At 40.3% G+C, this 19668-nt stretch overlaps 1 protein-coding gene across 4 annotated transcripts in view; it reads right to left on the bottom strand.

The window, feature by feature from the left end:
- Positions 1-5418: 5418 nt before the first annotated feature.
- Cpne3 (copine 3) overlaps positions 5419-19668 on the bottom strand; it is a 54530-nt gene continuing 40280 nt past the window's right edge. For all 4 annotated transcript variants that reach the window (XM_060386037.1, XM_060386038.1, XM_021662821.2 and 1 more), the window contains 5 exons: positions 15203-15257; positions 15071-15122; positions 11850-11983; positions 10599-10835; positions 5419-9469 (listed from right to left, as the gene is read on the bottom strand). In XM_060386037.1, the coding sequence (XP_060242020.1) occupies positions 9359-9469; positions 10599-10835; positions 11850-11983; positions 15071-15122; positions 15203-15257 (589 nt within the window). In that variant the 3' untranslated portion in view covers positions 5419-9358. The remainder of the gene's footprint in view (positions 9470-10598; positions 10836-11849; positions 11984-15070; positions 15123-15202; positions 15258-19668) is intronic.

The following is a 19668-nucleotide window of genomic DNA, read 5'->3' on the forward strand; positions in this document are numbered from 1 at the left end:
ACCACATTCTAGGGTAGTAAATCACCAGTGTAGATGCAAACAGTTGAAAAAGAGTAACTACTTCCTAATAGGAGGACTGAAGAGCCACGTTGCAAAACAACTTGAAGGACTGAGAGGATTGTGAGCATTTTTGCCATTTATCACTCTGACACAGATGTCATAAAATACAGAATCCCTCCCTATCTGATGAACAGTTTCAGGTAGAGACATGCCAGTGCCCCATCTGAGACAGCTCTAATTTCATAGGCTTATTGATGATATTCAAAGTTAGTTTATGTCCTGTATTCTTGTTTGATAACTCTTGCAACTGTATACACAGACTGTGTTGAAAAATGAAGAAACTCTTCTTTCTCTTAAGAGTGAAAAGAACTTTCTACTAGAAATTGCTTTATAGTATACCTCACAAAAGTTGGGTTAAATGGGCTCAAAGCTGTAAGATCTAAAGGCAGGAGTAACATGAACCCTGCTCTGTAGTCTAGGGACCACTTCTGGCTTAATACTGATTTTAAATAATCCTAAATTAATACATAACACATTGATTCATGTTAGCTATATGTTAGATAAAAAACTGCTACCCAGAACTCGAATAAGGAGAATCTGAATTTTCTATAATCTGAGCCTGTTCTATATCGGCAATAATTCTGTTGTCTTCCTAGGAGAATTCTTTGTAAATCTTTAGCAGCTATTAATCACTACTCCACTCTGTAATTGATTATATCTAATCAAACCAAGACACCTGAGACTCACGTTTTAAGCACCTTATCTATAACACTGTAGTAAAATTTGATGCTTTCCCCTATGAAATTTTATGACTAGCTATTTTTTTCATACTGTAGCTTTCGTGACTGGAACAGATGGTACAAAGGTCAAATAAATGAGCACCATTAAGCAATACTACCTGACATTTCTCGACAATAACTCCCTGGGATGAGGAAAGAGTGCAGAGCTGGGGAGGTCACAGCCCCTCTCTCTGTCTCTTCCCACCTGCAGTCATCTGCTCATTGTATGTGGCTACTTTAAAAACGTCTGAGAACTCACCTTGTTGGCAATTGTAGGGATGCAGAAGTAAGCATGTGTGCCCCTACGGGTAATTAACCAGACTGGCGATGCAGTTCTTCAAGTCCAGCCTGAAATACATTTACCTGTGGCTGCCTCTAGACTCAGAAACTTGAAAGGAAATTCGGATTCCTATTCGCATTCCTCATCTGATGGAATCTGGAATCCTGTATCCTGGGATGGAGAGGAGTATGGTAGACTCGAAGGACAAAGGTACCCATTTGTTTTTCCTAACATAACGACCAGGGACTGATAAAAAGTAGCTGATTTTAAAACGACCTTTTCTAGTAAACAAATATATTTCTTGGGGTCAAACAGAAATGAAGCTTGCTCTGCTATGAGTTTTTTTCAGTTTGCCCCACAGAAAGGAACTAACCATAGTTCTCACCAAAACATAGGACTATATGAAAGCAACAATATAGTTTTAAATTTGTTAAATTTTAAGAGTAAAGAGATTTAGTTCTGACATTTTGACAATTACAGCACACACGCATCTCTTTATTCTAACAGTGCCCAATCTGTTTGCCTACTGTCCTTTGACACTGAAAGCCTCTCCTGTTTTTTCTACACTGTAATACCCTATGCAACCCTCCCCCCTCCCCCCACCCACTGATCAAATGCCAAATGCCTATTTGGCTGCCTCTCTCACCCCTTCCCACTGCTTTTGTATTCCTGCACTGAGAGTTTGTTTGGAGATTCCAGAAGGAAGGGTTTAAGGTCATACACTCTGTGCAGGGGAAGATCCTTTTCTACCAGGGGAGGTCATCCTCTTCTGGCAGGACACACAGAGAATGTTGAGGGAGGATGGGGAAATTTACTTACCCAGTGATCAATGGACTGACAAGTGTCACAGCCAGATCACCTTCACATTAGGCTCCTTCTACTGAATGAGAAAATGTTTAAGTCGTTGGGTTTCCTGAAAACTATTGGCTCCTATCATTGATTATGTATGAGTCCCTCCCCCCATTTTTTTTTTCTCATGTCTCTGTCTGTCTTGAGACAGGTTCTTGTTATGTAGTCCCTGCTGTCCTGACAGGAGACTGAACAAGTTTGGAGGGGACAGACAGCCCAGAGCACTAAATGGACAGAGCAAAAGTTGGTATATGCAGTGTTCAGAACACTTCTATCAATTTGTTAACATACCTTTACTTTAATTTTAACTTTAATTTGTGAAAACCAGGTCTCAGTGAAAGAATACTGAAGGCAATGGGAAGGTATGGGAGGGTTACATGGGTGCCTGGCATTTCATCTAGGGGTGGAAGTTTGCATAGGGTGTTATAATCTGGAAAAAGCAAGAGAGGCTTTTAGGAAGTTATCTGTGTCAAAGGCACACTGTGCGTGAGGTAGGGAAGTCTCTGCAAATATCAGGGCTGGCAGAGTAACAGAAAGGAAATCTGGTTCAGCATGACTCAATAGTAGGTCTTGGTTCAAACTTCCAGAGTCTTACACTGTATTTTACAAATATGTAAGCACAGCACAATTTTGGGGAAAAGTTTCCTTATAATAATACAATCCTTGTGTACAAAAAAGCTTAAGACATGATTATAGTGAAACTTTGTACAAAGGAATGGGAGGGAAAGTAGGTTGGTATTGAAATCGGAATACTAAACCTAAAAATAAGATATATATATATATATATATATGGGTGTTTGGGAATGGAGGGCGGATTTGGAGACATAGCTTGGTGGTTAAAAGTGTGTACAGCTCTTGCTGGGACCTGAATTTAGTTCTAGCACCCATATCATGCAGCTTGTAACAGAGCACAACTCCAGCTCAAGGGCCCTTTCTAGCCTCCTTGGGCACTTTCATTCGTGTGAACATATTCACAGGCAAAAACACACACATATATACACCATTTTAAAATAAAGAGAGGTATGTTATACTATAAAATATTTTAGGCTGAACTATAGGGAAAGAGTGAATATACTAGACGAACAGATACTGTACAGTAACTTATAATTAACACTTCAACTTGGAGACCTTAAAAAGGAGGAAAAGCTGTCTCAGAGCAGAAGGGACTGCTAGGTCACACTATCAGTGGTAGAAAATCAGAAAGAGGAGAGAGAGCAGTACTTGACTGAGCTGCAGATGATGTAACGTAATGTTCTTTATGAAAGACAGGTTTTAATTAGGACTGAAAAATGGAAAGTTCAGAAAAATATCAGTGTAAGGATTTTGCTAACAAATGACTAAGTTCCCGAGAGAGCAGGGGGTTGGGACACTAGAGAGAAGTGGGATTATTGTAGATCTTAAGTTAGGGTAAGAATATCAGCTGTGGAGAGGAGTCACACGGAGGTGGGTAGAGGGTAGACGTTGATGATCTGAGACTTGTGTGAGGGGATGTGTCCACAGTCGGGATGGAGTAAAGGATGGTCATGTCTCCCAGAGGCCATTTGTGGCTCTTTATAAGTGCCTGAAGGTATGAAACAAATAAACAACAAAAACCCACCTTACCCCTACCACAGTGGACCTCACCCACTTATTTCTGCTTTGTTATCACATACCTCCATTTTCTTATTAGATCATAAGCTTTGGAGACGATCAGAATCTTACTTTAAAAAGTTCTTTTGTTGATTGCCAGTAGAGCTACTCAGTAACTATCAATGGAAAAGGAAATTGAGTACTTTCTATAGGATGGTGGTTTAAATAAAAATGACCCTCATAAGCATGTCTGTATATATACTTGGTCTTTAGTTTGGGGAAATATTTGGGAAAAATTAGGAGGTGTGGCCTTGTTAATATGTCACCAGGGGCTGGGCTTTGAGGTTTCAGAAGCCCATGCCATTTTCAGTTAGCTCTCCCTGTTTTACACCTTTACGCCTGTAAATCAGTATGCAAGCTTTCACCTATCACTCCGTGCCTGACCACGAGCCCTAATAAGCATTTTCTTTTATAAACTGCCTTGGTCATGGTGTCTATTCACAGCAATAGAGAAGTAACTAAGATAGGTATGATGGTTGAAGAAAACAGATTATTTCCTATCCATTCTTCTTCCCGAAAGCTGCTGAGAGCTCCTTTTGTCCTAGAATTCTGAGTCCGGCTCTGAAGACCAGGTGCTGTTTCTACACCTCATGCCTGTGCGTCTGTTAATGATCAAAGATCCACCTCTCCAAGCCCAAGCAGTACAAAGTCAAGCTTCTGCTTGTCATGTCTTACTCATCATGTCTCTGGGGAATATTTCCAAGATAACTGTGACTTTTCTGGGGAATTTGGCAAAACAGTGATGATTAGTAACAAATGACATGGTAATGACCTTATCATAAACAATACTGGTAGTTCTAGATAGAGATCTGCGAAATTACCAGGTGTGTGCCTGCCTCTGAGCCATTGAAGGAACTGATAAGATGGGCCCAACAGACACAGGCTTGCAGCAACACAAATCTGGAAACAGACCCAGAACCAAGTACATGATCTTACGGTCAAGTCACACCAGAAGATGACTCTGCTAAGTCCCTAGCTTATGTGTCACTGTGGCTGAAATGAGTCTGACAACACAGTTCTCTAGAACGCCTGGGCTTGTGTCAGTGACTAACGTGTAAGGCCCTCTAAGTCTTTCAAACCTGAAGCCTATTCAACACTATCCTGTTACCATTGCCCTAGGACCAAGCCCTCTGTCTGCCCAGGATGAACCCACCAGTCACTCCCCTTCTCTCCACACTGTTCTTGATTACCTTTTCTCATACCTTATTTTAACAAAAGCATTTTTTTTTGCATTTTTAAAACACTTAGCTTCATACTTGCTGCTTAACCATTTTTTTATCAGTTACCCTTCCGTTCTTAGCCCTCTTGAAGGTGTACCTCAGTTGCTGTAGTAGTGGTTCCTGATACAAAGAATGATTTTAACCCAGTCTCTCCTATGTTCTCTTCCCTCCTTCCCTGTTATGACACAGCAGGGGCCCTTCTAGATTCCTGCATCATTTCTTCAACTTCCCAGTCTGCTTATTTATAAGTTACTCAATCTGTAGTGTTTTCTTAATGGCACCCAAATTAACTAATTTTCTATTTATTTCTAGCTTTTCTGTTATTTTTCTTTCTTTGTTCATGAGTGTATGAACAAGCGTGTGCAGGATACACAGGTCAGAGGAGGAGACCAAGTATCCTTCTCTGTTGCTTGTTCCACTGAGCGAGGACCTCTCACTGAACCTGGAGCTTACCAGCTCTGAGGTACACTAATAGCTAGCAAGCCCTTATCCATTCCCTCCAATGCTGATGCAAAAACATGCTTGGCTTTCTACATTAGTACAGGGGTCTGAGCTCTAGGTTCCAAGCTTAGTAAGTGATGAGCCAATGAGCCATTTCTCCAGCTTCATTTTCTATTGGTACAATGTAGAGAAATAACAATAAAAACAAAACACAGCCATGTTACATCAAGAAGTGACTTTATTCAAAGGGAACTCATACTGAAGATACATTTAGCATAAATTTATTAGTAAGTTATGCACACACTGTGACAACCACAACACAAATGCTCAGTTTCCAACCAGCTGCTAGCTTACATCACCTTCATGAAAAATAGACTAGAGCTCACTCTTGAAGAAGCTTTCTAGGAAACAAAGGAAATGGAAAGGGCAAAGCATGTCAAAATGCAGCACAAGCATCAATGAGGCCCTGGATCTGCTCAGGAAAAGCTGACTGTGCCTATGGTGAACACTTGTGCGTGTGTGTGTGTGTGCGTGTGTGCATGTGTGTATGCATGTGAGAAATCGTACATCTACACACAGCATGGTCACATACACATGTAGTTCAGAAGAATGAAGGTCAATTTGATGATTTTTATTTTGGAGGTATTTTAAGAATGAATGGCACTTGCTCAAATAGTGGCACAACAAGAAATAAATATTTGGATACTAAACACTATAAAACAGCATGGAATGAAGTTGAGTGCTAAAACTAAGAATCTTACAAAATGGTAATCTAGACGTTGGGAATGCTTTTATTTCAAACTGCTTTTATTTCAAAATGCTTTTATTTCAAACTGCAGAAAGGTATGGATGACTTTAATCTGCCAGAATCATATCTCTCACAAATCTAGAAAACCTGATCATGATGATTCATTAAGTCAGAATGTTAACCACCAAATGGCAGAAGCAAGATGGCTGCCAGATGAAGAAGAGCCTGCATCTGAGCACCCTCTGGGGCTGAGCCAGCCCAGAAAGCCCTGCTTCAGAGCGTCTCCTACCATTTAATATACAGAGATTCTGTTAGCCATTTCCGTGCAGGCTCCCTTTGTATGCAAAAGAGTCCTGAAAACCACTGCGACACCTTCCCGAGCACAGAGAGCTGAAACTGATATGTGAAACAATAACGAGAGAAGAGAAAAGGGGGAAAAATCAATATTCATGTCCTCTATTGATAACTGAATTGTTACTAATGAGTCATGCTACAGAGCCCAGGTTCTTGAACTGTGGGCCATGGCCCCGTAAGCCACCATGAAACTACTGGAAAAGCCAGACAACAGTAAAAGGTCGCTAATGCACAATGGTCAAAAACTAATCCAAAATCAAAAGGGTAGTGAGGATGTTTCTGGCAGGGCCTGCCCATTGGTATCACTCAACTTCACTGCAGCCTTGGTTCTGAAGACACAGCTGGGGCATTCTGCCCTACACAGCTGCCATGCCATGTGACAACACACACCACCTGAAAACCGCAGCTCAGACTCAAGGCTGCGTTATGTATGATGAAGCACCGTGAGTTCACCTTACATACTAGGCTTTAGCATGGGTGCACAGTCACAGAAAACAAAGACTTCAATACTTCCCAGCCATTCTGATCAAGTCAATATCCAATCACTATATCTCCAGATTGTACTATGCTACAAAGTTTGATTTTAAAAATTGTCAACTTAAGCTTCATAGACAAATCTTTTTTTCCCTTTGTTTCTGTAGGCAGGGTTTCTCTGCATACCCTGGGCTATCCTGGAACTCTCTAGACTAGGCTGGTCTCAAACTTAGAGATCCATCTGCCTTTGTCTCCCAAGTGCTAGGGTTAAAGATAGGTGCCACCACCAAACAGCTCATACAAAAATCTTTTAATTTAACAAGATTTAAATCTTTGGCTTAGGATAAGGACAGAACTCCCAACTTCTGAAACACCCTTAAACATATTTATGATATTTTGTACTATGTGTTTATTGAAAGGGGGTTCTAATCATTGACAATTATAAAATCAAAATATCAAACAAATCGGAAGCACACCAAAGATGTTCTTTGTACAGTAATATCAAATTTTTAGTTCTTTGTACAGTAATACCAAATTTTTAGCTGAGATCTAATTCTTACGTAAAAACAAAGAAGCATATTCACCTGTGTAGGCAAATATGCTTTCACGTTTAAAAATGGTAACATTTTATGTCTAACAAAAACAGTTAAGTACATTTGTTGTCTGTGTGTGTACATGCAGGTGTGTGCAGGTGTTCAAGGGGGACGGAGGAGAGAATGAGATCTCCTGTTAGAGCTGACTGGAGCTCTGGGACCCAACAGGTCCTCTGCAAGAGCAGTATGTGCTGCCAACCCAGAGCGACCTCTCCAGGCCCCTACATTAAATTTCAGTTGATTTACATGCAATGCATCATTTCATTTCTTAAATACATATAAAATTAGGGTAGCATACGAATTTCTTGGGAGAACAGACTCAAAAATAAATTTAAGAACTCCTGCTGCAGAGGTGCACTGCTTCAGGCGACAGCACATCCCCAGATGCCAGCTACCCATGGAGGAAGGAGGCAACCGCCCCTGGGCCAGGCAAACAAAACAAGTGGATCTCCCCTGAGCCAGATCTCAGCAGTAAGCGCTTCCTGCAGAGAGCAAAGCCACAGGCAGTGGTGGAGACTCAGGAACACTGACAGAATGGCTGAGTGGTGCTGTGGACATCCGCTTAAGGATATATTCTAAATGTTAAATTGTTAGTGATAATTGGCCACTACACAGAAAGTATTTGATATTAAGATCATCGGGCTAATGTTACAGAATCTATTCCAAAAATGTGTGCTCATTAAGCAAAGGGTAAAGTTAAGATAATTCTATTCTTCAAAACAAGCCTAAGTCCACTCTGTCTAAATGTAGCAGTTAGAAAAGGGTTTGCATGGTTTTTTTTTTTTCTTTTTTCTTAATTTTATATCAGGTTTTAAACTTAACAGAATACATTCTGGACTTACAAAATAGTACATTATTGAAATGAAAAATGAAATTTTGATTAATAAATAACTGGAATATAAGCTTAAAGAAAACAAAAATACAATTTTTAAAAGGCAAAAATATCTAAATAAATCTATACAAATCAATGTACAGGACCTTAGCAAGAAAAGAATAAAAATGAGCTCTCCCAATTATGTTACTAATTAAAAGAAGTAGATTTCTCAATTATTTATTCATTTATTTTAAATATATGCTCGGTGTGTGGCCGGCTGGCCTGGACCTCACGGAGGAGGCGAGCTGTCTTGTAGCGACCGTCTGCCTCCTAAGTGCTGGGATGATAGGCCACCATTGCCTGGCCTGCAACTGTGAATTTTCATCTGAAATGTTTGGTCCTCAAAGCTCTAGTGAACAGAGCAGTCCTAGTTAGTCACCTTACACTGATCTAATCCTGCAGCCTCTGGGATGACTTATTTGTACAGCCACAGAAGCTGAGGGGCTTGTTCACTCAGTGAAGCAAAGGCCAAGCCTGACCATGTCATGTGGAATGATTCCCAGAGAAAAGAAAAGATTTCAAAAGGCAAATAAAAATGTTTTGTCTACAAGGATCTTTCTATTGGTTGATTGTACATTTTAAAAACTGAGTAAGCTCATCGCTCTGCATAAAGGCCCACATGAAAATAGAGTTTTATACACTGCAGCACAGCAGCATGGAAAGGTACAGAATACAGAGTCACAGGCACAATTTCACTACTGTCTGACTAAGGCGCTCCCTCAGTCACAAGTACAGACACTCCCACAAACAGTATAGCAACCTGCACAGCACACCATCCTGTACTTCTTCACTTGTTCTACTGGCAACATTTAAAAAAATGGCATTTTCATTGTAGAAAGTGGACGACAAATCACCAAACCCCACTTTTCCCACACTTAATTCAATGCCAAACAGCACTCTTGAAATCTCTGTAAATCACTAACAATCACCGAATTCACTGAGCAGAAATGGAATTGCTACTGTCCTCTTCACAAAGTATAAAATGTATGCTTTAAGCAAAATATGTACAAAAACCTGGCTTTATATCAGAAATGCTGGGGATGAGAAGCACAGAAGGCAGACACATCATTCTGTGAAAGAGATGCCATTGCTCCATAGTTTCTGAATTCTGCTCCTTCTATTTCACAGCTGGGTTTTTGGGAGGAAGGAGTTTGTATGTGTTGAAGTAGCCCACCACCTGCTGGGGAATCTCTGCCAAGACACACTGAGCAAGTGCTTCTTTGGGAGCCTTGAGGAAAAGCAAAACCACGGTTACTATTACAGCCGGGACACCTGCTGGCCTGCTTCTGCGTCTCATTCGTCTCGTGTAGTGAAAGCTGGCCCTGAACTCGCTTTGCAGTCAAGATATAAAAATGCCAAAGCTAGGGGCGTGGAGAGATGGCTCAGAGGTTAAAAGCACTGTCTGATATAATATAGGATAAACATACTAAAATCTGTACACCTAAAGAAGTTAAGCAAGAAGGACGACCCTGACTAAGATGATCAGTCCTCACTCAGAAAGGCAAACAGGAAGAGGGAGAAAACAGGGAACAGGACAGGAGCCTAACATGGAGGCCTCTGAAACAGTATCAAAGCAGATGCTGTAGCTCATAGCCAAACTCTGGGCAGAGTGTGGGGAATCTTATGAAAGAAGGGGGAGATAGAAAGACCTGCAGGGAATAGGAGCTCCACAAGGAGAGCAACAAAACCAAAAAATCTGGGCACAGGGGTCTTCTCTGAGACTGATACTCCAACCAAGGACCATGCATGGAGATAACCTAGAACCACTGCACAGATGCAGCCCATGGCAGCTCAGCCTCCAAGTGGGGGGGTTCCCTAGTAATAGGAACAGTGACTGTCTCTGACATGAACTCAATGGCTGGCTCTTTGATCACCTTCCCCTGAAGGGGGAGCAGCCTTAACAGGCCACAGAGGAAGACAATGTAGCCAGTCCTGATGAGACCTGATAGGCTAGGGTCAGATGGAAGGGGAGGAGGACCTCCCCTCTCAGTGGACTTAGACAGGCTCATGGGAGGAGATGAGGAAAGGAGGGTGGGAATGGGAGGGATGAGGGAGGGGGCTACAGCTGGGATACAATGTGAATAAACTGTAATTAATATAAAAAATAAAAATTTAAAAAAGTTTTGTGCTCATCCAGAGGTCCCAAGTTCAATTCCCAGCAACCACATGATGGCTTATAACCATCTAGAATGAGATCTGGCATCCTTTTCTGGCAAGCAGGTGTACATGCAGACAAAACACTGTATATATAATAAATAAATCTTAAAAAAACATTTTAAAAATGCAAATCTGAACTCTCATGCAAAAGCAACAGCATCTACAAGATCTTTGTTTACATCAGAAAAAAAGGTACTCACATTCTGGAACTGCCTAAAAGGCACAAACTGAACAATATCTCTTATGGCCACCTCGCCAGATGCGGAGCGAAGACTTTTGCCATCACTATCTAGAAACTCCATGGCACTGAAGTCAGTTCCACCAACTCCCACAATGATGATAGACATAGGCAGCTTGGCAGCATTGACGATAGCCTGTCTGGTTTCATCAAGGTCCGTGATCACGCCATCCGTGACGATCAAGAGCACGAAATATTGCTGCCAACAAAGAAACACATCTACTGAGCAGGTCCAGGTCAAACAGTGCGAGGAATGATCTAGGTTAATGAGTCACCTGCCTCTCTCACGCATTTTGCCAGCCTGTATTTTAGGATACCATCTGCATAAAATACCCTGCAATTCTTGATGACAAGGATCCACTCCAATAAATGAACTTTCTTAAGAGCACCACAGAAGAAAATACAAAGAAGACATCTAAATGTCAAAGAGAAACCTTTCAAGCAAGCAGAGGAAGAAATACTCATTTAACTGAACCCCAAAACATGTCAAAGCTTGGAGCAAGACAGCAAATGGGAACTTCATTCCTGACAGATTAAAAACTTCTGAAGAAGGATTATCTGCCCAGCTAAAACACATGCTTTAAAAAATGTTGTCTTTTTTGATGAAACTTTACAAAGTACTAAAATGTCACATAAAGTTGTGATTTCATTTGGGGGGGAGAGGGAGGTCTAGTTAAACCTCAGACAGGATTAAGATTTTTCACAGTAACTTACAGGTATATAAGTGTTTTCTCTGACCCAGGTGCTATGTACTTTCTATGAGTTGTCTTGTTTAACTTTCTCAACATTGAGGGGGCTCCTCACAATGTCTGTCCGTACTTCTGAGTATATTACAGCTTGAGAGATTTGGTACCCAAGATCTGTCTAATAATGGTCAGTTAGCTCAAATCTCTGTAGCACAGTAAGTAGTAAGTAATACAACTTGGGTAACTGATAAAGACATTCAAAGACCTTCACACGAAGTATGTTTCTACAAGTTAGGAATAGCCTTTTGTTTTGTTTTGTTTTAAGCCAGAGAAAATATTTGTAAAAGCAAGCACTATTTTGTTTTAGTGATAATTAATAGCAACAGATGCTGCTCCCAAACCAATGCTGAATATATCGTCACTTCTTATTCTTGACGAAATATCTTGACAAACTCAACAAACAATAATAGGGCAAGCAGGAGGATGCCCCAACCGACCCTTCCTGACCCTGAGCCTAACACACTTACAGAGGCTGTCTGCTGCTGTGAGGCTGAGGCTGCAAACCTGGCCACTTGGTTTATAATCGGAGAGAAATTAGTTGGTCCATAGAGTTTTATCTGAGGAAGACAGGTCCGATAAGCTTCTATAATGCCTTGGATTCCTAGATCAAAAAAGAAAAGAAGCAGAATTTAAAATCCTCAAATACAATTTGTTAACCCACAGCACTGGAAAACAGTTATATACTTATGAGTTCTGGTGAGTAACGGCTGTTATCCCAGCTCTGAGGAGACTGAAGTGGAAGCCCCAAACCACCTAGACTATAATGATTCCATATCACAAACATAAAACAAAAGAAAACAACAACAGAACCAAAACAAAACAAAAAATGCTTTGACTAGGGAGAAGTTCCACATTCAAGGGCTCTTCATTATCAAAAGCTACAAACACAGCCTCTCTCAACAGAACGCATGCATTCTCATCTCAGATATGACTGCTATATTTATGCTTAATTTTGATGTGTTTTTGCTGAGAAAAGGTGCAGCATCTTACAATTGATGAGCAGAAAGAAAAACTTACTGCTGAAAGGAAACACTCATTTCCACATGTGATCCAAGTTCTGTAATAACATATGGTTATGAAGCTGATTAATTCTAATCAATTAGGTGATGCAAGTAGGTACTTAGTGGACAGGATTAGTTCTAAATATCTACACATAGGCAGTTTTCGGAATTTTGCGATGGGAACTGTAAACAGCTCATGAGGTATTAGCATTGGACCTGCCAGTCTTGTTAATAGCAAGTTGGCCAAGAGACTTGGGAAGTGGCAGATCCACAGGCCCAGGACTCGGTAAACTGAGGTAGGAAGATGCTAAGTTCACAGCCTGGGCTATATGGCAAGCCTATATTTCATAAAATAAATAAATAAACAAAAATGAAATATGGAGCCAGGCACGGTGATGCTGGCCTACAATCCCAGCACTAAGCGAGGCAGAGGCAGGAGGATCTTTTGTGAGTTTGAGGCCAGACTGGTCTACAAAGCAAAAGGCTACACAGAGAAACCCTATCTTGAAAAACCAAAGAAATAAAGAAACAAACAAACAAGCAAACATGGAAAACAGTTGTGCTCTAACTACAAGGTCAAACGAGTAAGGACCAAATATGCCAGTGGGAGTCACTTAGGTGTAGACATTTCTGTGAAAACAGCATGGCCTGCTGAGCGGACTAGTGTCCCTGCTGAAAAGCAGTGCACACAAACGCCTACCCTAGGTATGTGTGTTGATTCTGTCCTCAGTGAGTTTAGGGTGGAGGCAAATGCTGGACGTCTCAAAGAATTGCCTGCAGTGTGTTCTGAAACCGCAGAAACTTTGCTATGGTGCCTTTTCAGGACAGTGTGTTTTCTTACTTTAGCCCATCTATTTGCTTAGCGGGTGGTATGAATTGTGTGCCACACACAAGTGCGTGTAGAGGTATGTGCACTGTGCATGCCACACTGAAAGCAGCACAAGGCTTCGGTGTCCGCTGACCTCCACCTTCTACCTTAACACAGGATCTCATCATTTTGGTTAGGCTGGCTAGCCACTGAACTCTCAAGATCTGCCCGTCTCTGCTCTCCAGTGGGGTTACAGGACTACGCAGCCAGGCCTAGCTTTGTAGATGGGCGCTGGGGACTTGAAACAGGTAACTCATGTTTGGATAGCAAGTGTTCTTACTCACTAACTTACCCCCCTAGCCCTGCAAAAAACTTTTCAACCCAAACAGGTCTCTTGCTTTAGATCAACAAGGACAAAAAGGGAATACCAATTCTCTCCTCTTAATATTTGAGTTCCAAGAAACTCCTTTCGCCCTTTCAGTCATACTGAACTTAGAAATAAGCAGCCTTGAGCAACCTTGAGAACAATTCACACAGAGATGTGATTTTACATGTAATCACTGTAACAGTGTGATACCGTAATTAGGGGTTAGTCTAGCAGTAACGGCAATAATATTAACCATGGCTAGCAACATCACTAATTGCAATGAAACACACTGTAGAAAAGCTGAGCATATAACTTCAGCAACAATAATTGTGGTTTGAATAAGAATGACCCCCTTAGGCTCATAGAGTTGAATGCTTGGACACCAGAGAGTGGCACTATCAGAAAGGATTAGGAGGTATGATTTTATGGGAACAAGTATGTCTCTGTGGGCTATGAGGTTTCAGAAGCCCAGGCCAAGTCCTGAGTCTCTTCCTCCTGCTTGCCAACCCTAATGTAGAATTCCTAGCCACTTCCCTTTTCCTGCTACCTCTGGATGATGGAGAACTCTCAGCTACCATGTCTACCTAAGAGCCACCAAGCTCCCCCCCATGCTCCTCACCCTAACTAAATGCCTTCTAAGAGTTGTCATGGCCATGATGTCTCTTTACAGCATTAGAACACTGATGAAGTTGAAGTCTTTCTTTCATTTGTATTAGTATGCTTGCTTTGTGCTCTGACGGTTTTAACAATCTAATCTCTTCACAATATACAGTCTAACTCCTCACCTAAAACTTAGTTACAATGAAATCCTTCCTTGCATTAAAGCAACAAGTGGAATGTTATTTCTAGGCAACTAGACTCAATGATGTCTTTTTAAAAATTTAACTTTGGTGTCTTAAAAATAAGGCTTTACTTTTTCTGTATAACATTTCTTGATCTACACTGTTTTTCTAGACTATAAACCAAAAATGAAAAGGCTATGTGTCTGATGAGCAGACCAAGGACAGGTTCACACTACTTAGAAAGTAGGAAACTTCTAAAATGCGTTGTCAGATATGTATCTGGGCCGTGTCCCACCTACTGAGAGTATACTGTGCAAGCAGCAAGAAGCTTGAAGCGTGGCTCTTCTGAGGAGAAACACAGCTTCTCCAAAAGCTTCCTACAGAGTCGTTAATGCTGAACTACTCATTTCATTGAGATTTATTCATAGTCAATTTACACGTGAAAATGTCTTTATCTTTATGATGATTTTTATTGACATATTCCCAAGATGGTGAATGGTTTTGTTCTACTAAGATTCTTAAAATACAAGGGTTTGCTTTTCGTCATCATACTGATTCACCCCATAATTATCTTTATCACTGTAGTCACCAACCTAGGGTGATTTTCTTATGATACACAACAGAAAGTTAAATGTGTCACAAAACTGATGTTTGGAAACGACATAGAGTTCTAACCAGCAGGAAAATGACAAGAATGAGTGAGGCTCTCTTTATGTTTGGCTTTACTTACCATTACAATAGGGGTTCGAGGGGTTAAAGTTTATTGGAAATTCATGAGACACCTGCCAAAAGAAAAAAGGGCTGCTGAGGCCTGTTTGCTAGTTGAGAATAAAGCTTAAAAAAAGAGCTTTCTTCTTCTTACCTGCCACTGAGGAGGCACCTGAGCTCCAAAGCCGAAAGCTGGAAACATCTTATCTCTAAAACAAACAAACAAACAAACAAAGGAACAACAAAAAAAGTTAACCAATTTTTGCTAAAAAATAAACTTTATTCACAATAAAATAGCATGAGCTTATATTTAAAAGAAATTCAAAGTTATAGAAAATCACAAACAAAAAATTACCTCACACTCCCTAAATGTCAATGCTAACACTGGAAAACTCTCATTTTAAATGTTTTTCTGTGCATTAATGGAGGAAATATGTATACGGATTTGTGTGTGTGTGTGTGTGTGTGTGTGTGTGTGTGTGTGTGTCATGCATGTGTGACACTCACCTTTATCTCAACCTATGAAAAGCCAGAGGAAGATGCACAGTATCTTCCTCTATCCCTCTCCCCTCAGTGCCTTGAAAGAGGGCCCCGCTGAACTGGAAGGCTGCAGTTCCGCCCATCTGCCTGTCTTTGTGCCCTCGGTGTGGTTACAGGAGTGTGTAGCCACATCTGGCTTCTCAGATGAGTGTCAGATCCTCACAGTTTCACAGCAGACCTTACCACTGATCATATCCCTATAGCCCTTTATAAACCTTTTATGAAATAAAATCTACAGGGTGAGAGATGGCTCAGTGGTTTAGAGTACTTGTTCTTCCAGAGGCCTGGGTTTAATTCCAAGCACCCATCTGGTGGCTAGAACCATCTGAAAATCAAGTTCCAGGGAATCTGATACCTTTACTGATGTCCACAGGCTCCTGAACACCTGTGCTGCACATACATCATACACACACTAACGCATACCTATACACATTAAATACATAAATTAAATAAAACTTACGGCTCATAACCTACTACTTTCTATTTAAACCTTGTGCGTTGTCCCCCCCCCCCTTGCGGCAAAAATACCCCACATTTCCTTTTCCATTTAAGCAAGACTTTTAGACACTAAATTCTGGCCTCAAATGATAGTTATTTATAGCACTTACTTATGTCACAATGTGAATATTTATATATTTGACTATAGAAACAATGTGCAAAAGCCAGATATTATAAAACTCTGAAGTTTCTCCAAGAAAAGATATGTGCATCTGGAGCCTGTGGTTTATGCACCCAGAGAGTGGACCTGAACGTATATATGAGAGTTGGTACTGAGCAGCTCAGGGCTTGGGAGTTCTCCCAGAGACACTGATGAATGGCGGCACCACTGATGCACTGTTTTCTACTGAACAGTCTCTGTGTGTTCACTCTTAGTAATTATACTATGTACTTACATGTGCAGGGGTTACATGCTTGTTACAACATGCATTAACGAGTTTAAGTTAGCCTGGGTGACTCCATTTTGAAATGAGAAGCCATGTTGACTGGGAGCTGAACTCAGGTACCAGGAAATATCACAGAATGTGCACTTGGCAGAAAACAAAGTTAACTCTCCTAGCAACAGCCTCCAGGAAATATAACAGAATAAATGCTTCATAGAAAATAGAGACAGTCTCCCTGGCAATAATCAATGAGAATTGGTTGAGAATCGGGTGGAAAAATTCTCCCCAACGTTTCAGATATAGTTTAGAAAAATAACCATTGTGATTATGTGCTTCAGAGAAGGTCACCTCTCCCTGCTAAACTTTACCCAATCCTATAACACCAAGGCTTGTGCCCTTCTGCTTGCTGCCATGGAAACCCCCTACTCACAGACTTTCCCTTTAAAAACCCTGCTCACTCAGGGCTCAGAGTCCCACTTTTCTACTGCTGTGTCAGTGAGACTTGGGTCCCGAGTTCAATCACTCTCGTAATAAAGCTCTCTTTTGCTATTGCATCCAGTCCGTCTCCTGGTGGTCTCCGAGGGTCCCGTGAACCTGGCATTACAGTATGTAGAGATCAGAGGGAAACCTGAGGGTTGTCAGGCTTGGTAGCAGGCACCTTTACCTGTGCAACCATGTCACTTATTCTGTATTAATGACTAATGTTTGGGGTTTACTTTCCATTAAAGGTAGAACCCATGTCTGTAGTCTGTTGGTAGTCTGTCTCTAACACTGTTTATAAACTCTTACAGATTTTTTTTTTAAATTCTTTTAATACCCAAAAGGGACATGGGTTTTTTCCAATAGTGATTATAGGCGCACAGGACCATATTAAGCTTTTATGTGGGTACTGGAGATCTGAATTCAGATTCTCTTCCTCCACGCTCCCCTTACATGGGTTTTACTATTAAGGGATGAGAATACACACAAATTCTTCCAAGAGGATTTCCTTTGTTGTCTTACCAGCCGTGCACACTGCAAATTGTAAGCCAATCATATACTTTTTTCTCCTAAGACTTTTCAAGTTTTCTCTCGGTATTACATCTCGTTCCTCTGAAAAGTGCTCTGGAGTTGCCTAAAGCAAAAACAGCTGCTTCCCATTCACAGCATTCCCTCCTTTGTTAGCTGACACTTGAGATTACGACTTCCCCTCCTGTTCCAGGAGCCAGCTGAGGTCAGGTGGCCGGCTAGGTTTTAGCCCACGGAGAAGGGAACAGAAGGATTCAGCAACATCTGAATCAATCGTGGCTCTAAGAAGGAATACACAGGCGTTCCTGGGCTTCTTTCTGCTCTTCCTGCTATCTAAACAGCAGTAGAGATCTTGTCTCCAAAATAAGATAAGCTATAAACTGAGAACGGCAAACAACACTAAAAAGTCATAAACCTAGTGCTATTTTGTAAGGCTGGTTAGTTTAGGAGTATCTTTTTCAGGTTTATAATATTTGTGGTTTATCATACTTTACAGGTATGAATCATGGATTCAAATTCAAGTCTTTGTGTCTTCAGACAGGATCTCACTCTGTAGCCCTGGCTGTCCTGGAATTCACAGATCCGCCTGCCTACCTCCCGAGTGCTAGGATTAAAGGTGTGTGCAGCTAAACCCAGCTTCTAGTTCCCTTCTTTATAAAATGTTGCCATTACTATCCTTCCTTTTAGATGTTGTTCTCACTAAATTCACACATGTGTACATGCAGGCTACTTCTTGCCTACATGATTGGCTCAAATGGTCAAGGACAGTTCTATACTTGAGCTTGGAAGTAAGTTTTAAAAGGTGCAAAAGCAGGGCTGAGAGATGTCTCAGAGGTTAAGCCCACTTACTGCTCTTGCAGAGGACCAAGGTTTGGTTCCCAGCACCTACACTCTTCATAATGCCTGTTCCAGATTTTCTGACCTCCACAGGCACCAGACACACACACACAGTACACACACAGAGACAAAACACTCATACACATAAAAGAAAATAAGTAAATCTTTTCAAATAAATTCTTTAAAAAGTTAAAAACAAGAGCAAAAACAAAACAAAGGAAAGGAAAATAACCCACTAAAGCAAATTCCCTTTTCCTTTCTCCCCACCTTCCTTCCTTCCTTCCTTTAGAGAAGGCTGGGGTGATTCTGGCTCCTTATTCTCTAGAGAACTATAAGACTTTGTCAGCATTCTATTACAGTTCTGATTTAAACTCATTCATTTTGGAAAAAAATTCATTTTACATTATTACTATAAGACCTGTCTTTCTATTTAAATATGATTTATTAGTTCTTCAGTACAATTTTTTCAGTTTGTCTTACTAAAAAATACAAGATATTTTATACAATTTTTATTCCATTATTATGACATTTACTGTGACCTTTATTCATTGTAATTGTTAGGGAATATAATTTAATTAGCTTAATTTGACAATATAATTTTGTTGTTGTTGGCTATTAAGAAATTGATTTTTTTCTTATTCTGCATTTGTCCCTTTTTCTGAACTGTGGATACTTTCTAATTTTTTAAAATTCATTCATTTAGGATTAAATTTGTTCATTACATGTTTTTAAGAATTCATGTGTGAAATTACCCTGGCCTGGTACCATTTTCAGGGGTGGCTCTTTGATAATCAGTCGATTGCCATCTATGGCACATCCTCTACTTGGACTAATACAATGGTCTCTGGCATTTAAGAAAGCTATTATTATTATTATTATTATTATTATTAATATTAATTATATCCTTGGGCCTGAGAATTGGTCCCAGGATTTTGCACAAGATAGGTACTGGCTCTACCACTCAGAATACACTAGGTCCCCAAATGTACTCAAAATCTAACTATTAAAAAATTCATTCAATAACAAGAAACCCAGAAGAGCTAAAACCTTCAATCAAGATATACAATGAATAAATTGTGAAGAAAAAAAACTTTTTAAAAAACCAATCTGGATTAATTTACATTTAGTCATAACTAAATTAAAGTATAAGTGACTTTCAAAATAGGAACTAAAAATCAAATTCTCAAATATATTATGACCTATTAATGGGAATACATTTACTAAAGTGGGCAGAATTTTATCTCAAATCTGATTAAATACTGATGAAAGCCTGTGCAAATAAATAAATAAATAACAAAAAAAAACAAAAAAACCCTCATAAATGGTTTTATTACATATTAATTAAAAATTTTAT

This window comes from Meriones unguiculatus, chromosome 6, assembly GCF_030254825.1.
Source record: "Meriones unguiculatus strain TT.TT164.6M chromosome 6, Bangor_MerUng_6.1, whole genome shotgun sequence".
NCBI lineage: Eukaryota > Metazoa > Chordata > Mammalia > Rodentia > Muridae > Meriones > Meriones unguiculatus.